At 37.7% G+C, this 3,988-nt stretch overlaps 1 protein-coding gene across 1 annotated transcript; it reads right to left on the bottom strand.

Annotated features, from left to right (window-relative positions):
- Window positions 1–207: 207 nt before the first annotated feature.
- LOC122331730 (stonustoxin subunit beta-like) lies at window positions 208–3,555 on the bottom strand. Its single transcript, XM_043229244.1, has 4 exons — window positions 2,932–3,555; window positions 2,690–2,863; window positions 2,560–2,606; window positions 208–2,112 (listed from the first exon to the last, which is right to left on the bottom strand). The coding sequence occupies exons 1-4, from the start codon at window positions 3,150–3,152 to the stop codon at window positions 1,583–1,585; spliced, it is 972 nt and encodes a 323-aa protein (XP_043085179.1). The 5' UTR covers window positions 3,153–3,555; the 3' UTR covers window positions 208–1,582.
- Between the last annotated feature and the right edge of the window lie 433 nt (window positions 3,556–3,988).

Below are 3,988 nucleotides of genomic sequence, written 5' to 3'. Positions count from 1 at the left end.
ATGTTTGATAGGGACTTTGTATATTACTGGCTTGTAAGATTTTCATCTGATTATTAATATGAATTATTATTTGCATTAGCTCTCCAATTGATATTTGGGAAATTGAATATTAATAATTTGAGTTGGTTTTCTGAAATTTATAGAATACACTTTATTGGCTAATCAGTCCAGCGGAGTTTGACTTTAATATGTACAACACACGACAACGACTCTTAATAACTGAAGTTTATTGAATTTTACTTCCACTAACATGACTAAGCTAAGAATGAACACACGCATACGAACAGTTTGGGAAGGAATTGATTAATGAAGCCCAAAGTCTATTTGCTAGTTCTAAGATCAAAATATTGATCAAAGCAGAGGTCCTAGCTTTCCACTTTGCACCACTGAGTTAAGAGAGGGAAACTTTGTCTGTGTTAACAAAACTGATTGCTGGCTTCTCTGAGGGAATCCTGGCTTCTCTGATTGGTTGTGGCGCTCGTCTTGGATAACGTCTTTGGGATTCCCAGGGTGATTTGATCGTGACAGTCTCTCGTCGTAGGGCTGCTCAGCTTTGGAAGTTTCTAGAGTTGAAGATGCAGAGGGTCAATGGAGGTCTCGCTGAAGGAACGCTGGAGCAGGTCAGTGATTCACGTTGCGGCAGCTTCCAGTCGTTCCATACAGAGGGATTGTGGAGTTGTTACAGCGGAAGCGATGGAGTAAGCACTGTTCCGATGGAGAAAAACTCTTCCTTTTCTTTTTCTCTCCTCGAAAGCTTCTTGCTTTGAGGTCTTAAACAGCTGGTTTGGGCTTGCCCCGAAGGTGTTTAAACCCAGTTCGGCTCTTCTTCCGTGCATAAATTACAAAAAACACAAAACAAACTTTCCATCCCATTTAGAGATAGCATCTCGGCAATGTCCTTTACTTTATAGAATGTTTCCTACATCCCATAATCAAAATCACGAACATTCATTCACACCGTGACATGGCATATGTCATAAGCTTTCATTCTACACGTCACATATCTAGCCCTCATTTCAACTGCTATCCATCACATGATTATGCATCGATTAAAACTGCAGTTTTCATGGACACGTCAAATGATACAAAGAGGATTATAGATTATTTGTAACTCTACATATATTTGTTTCTAATAGAAATGCTAATTCTGATCATGCCTTTTTAGAAGAAGAGGTTATAGTCATAAAGTTTGAGATTATAGTAGTAATACAAAAACTTTATAATGACAATCAAACACCTAAAGTGTTATGCTGTACATCTTATATTTTCTACAGTACAGTACTGTTTAGTGTATAATAATAAACAGTTACATATAACAGTAAGTGTACTGCAGAATCACTGTATTATGTAGGCAAATCTAGGCACTAGTTTTTTTAAATTAACAGGGTTTTTAATGTACAAATACTTAAGATAACGTATTCACCACTTTCTTAAAGATTCAGAACATTATGTTTGTCTCACCAAGATTTATAAGTGGTGGATGACAAAGAATAACTAATAACGAATGAATATAAATGTAACGATGTGAGATTTGATACGTTTGTGTGCATGTGAACATCAGGATTTACAGAGAGACTCTAAATCATTTGATATCACACAGAGACACCGAACAATCAGAATCAACTCTAAATCCAGCACAGAGGGCTTCAGTGAATGTGGTGTTAAATGTGTGTAAGTGTGTGAGTGTGTGTGTGTCAGAGACACTGTAGAAGGACAGAGAGCCGGCCGACACGTCCACATACACTCCTGCTCTACTAGAGGATGAACACACAGCAGGTATATCAGTGACGTTCTTGTTGTGACAGACAGAGAATTTATCAGAGCAGTTCAGACTCCAGGACCTGTCATTGAATCCAAACTCACATTCACTCCCTCCTTTCCTGTTGATAGCTGTGTATGACACTGATATTTCGGCACGTCTCTTCCATTCAGTCTCCCAGTAACAGCGTCCAGTCAGACTCTCAACACACAGAATCTGAGGATCGTTATCAAATCTGTCTGGATGATCAGGACACGGCTGATGATCTTTCACACATGTGATCTTCCTGTTCTCCTCAGAGAGAATGAGTCGAGGGTTTGCTGTGTTTGGATCCAGTGTGAGATCACAGGCATCTGAACACAAGAAGACAGAAATATCAACAACTACACAACAGTGAAGATGTCTGTGTGGGTTTACAACTTTGACTATATTTGTAAAGTCCAGAATGTGCTCAGTATTCACAAATGTGCTCACTACTGTAGTGAAAGCTGTTGAACAGCAACTAGAGATTCAGATCTTTGTAGCAGTGCTGGTCCTAGACGTCTGGAGCTCAAACTAAAGCAGACTTGTGTTGTGTTCTGTAACACTTTATACAGATGTTCTTGCTACATCTATGCAGGGTCTAAAAACTCTTAGATTTCATCACAAATATCTTAATTTGTGTTCCAAAGATTAATCAAGGTCTTATAGGTTTGGAAGGACATGAGGATGAGAGATTTTGGGTGAATTAACCCTTAATTATACAATTAAAGTTCATAAGAAAAACAACAATCTGTGTGTGTTTGTGTTCGTAGACCTACACTTTCGTAGTCCCGCTCTCATCATGTTCTCTCCTCCATGATCCACACTATAAACATACAAGCACACATTACTGTAGATCTGCATCACACACATACACACGTTCAGTATGTCTAAAAAGGTTTTAAATACTTGAGTATCTGCAGTTTGTAGTCTGGATCCTCCAGTTTGTGTTTGAGCAGCTGCACTCCTGAATCTCCTGGATGATTGTAGCTCAGATCCAGCTCTCTCAGGTGTGAGGGGTTTTCACTCAGAGCTGAAGACAAATAACCACAGCCTTGCTCCGTCACCATACAGCCTGACAACCTACAGACACACAGTCAGATCAACTACAGACACACACACACAACAATCACTTATATGTTCTTAAATACCTCAATATCTCCAGGTGACAGTTACGACTCTTTAGTCCATCAGAAATAAATTTTACACAAGAGTCCTGCAGGTCATTGCTACTCAGATCCAGCTCTTTCAGGACACAGTTTGAGGATTGTAGAGCTGATGATAAACTCACACAACACTGAGCAGTGAGATTACAGCCAGCAAGACTAAAAAAGAGCAGAGCAAACACAGGGGCCAGATTACTAATCCACATCTTCACACCTTTTTCACCGTCTTAACTTCCTAATGTAATTTGTTTTCAAAGATTTCATTAACTATGAACTTACGCAGTTATGTTAAATCAGAAGGAAAACATTGTTGTCAGTGCAAAGAAACATTATCCCAACAAGCCAATGTAGACATGTCAATTACACAGTCTGTAAATGTGTGACAAACAAAACGTACAGAGGTCCTTTTTTATTAGTGACCAACAGAACAAATTAAGAGGATTATTTAAAAAGGGCATATTCAAAAAGGTTTATCCAAATGGTATCAGCTTTAGCGATTTTTAGCCTTTAAACATTTTTCAAGAAAAAAAGATGAATTGAAACATTATTATAAATTATTTTATTAACATAAAATCAAAGCAATTAGAGAAAAGATATAAATAATACATTAGCTTTTAGACAAGCCAATGGTTCACATTTAAAAACGTAGCAAAACCAGCAGAAGTGCTTATTGAAAAAGCTCATTTGTTCTCTGCCATCAGGTTTCATAACTGTAGAAACGTGGTGATTTACACAGTGACGGCTGGACACAAATCCTGCAGTTGGCAAAATGCTTTTGATGACTAATGCATTTTACCTTTGAAAGTTGAGGAAACTCTGGGGTCTACGTTGCTTGAGCAGTGGTGTGAAATAAAAAAACTGATTTCAAAACAATCCAAACATACGAGTATACCTTTGAACTTGTTAAAAAGATCATCCATGATCCATGAAATGAATATACGTGGAGTGGCTATCTTCAACTTTTACTGGTTAGGGATAATATTAACATTATAAATAGAAATCAATCTGTACGTGACTTGATTTTCAAATGTTTTAAAATTAA

This window comes from Puntigrus tetrazona, chromosome 3 (assembly GCF_018831695.1).
Source record: "Puntigrus tetrazona isolate hp1 chromosome 3, ASM1883169v1, whole genome shotgun sequence".
NCBI lineage: Eukaryota > Metazoa > Chordata > Actinopteri > Cypriniformes > Cyprinidae > Puntigrus > Puntigrus tetrazona.
The sequence above is the reverse complement of the archived record's forward strand: the minus strand, read 5'-3'. Positions and strand labels throughout refer to the sequence as shown.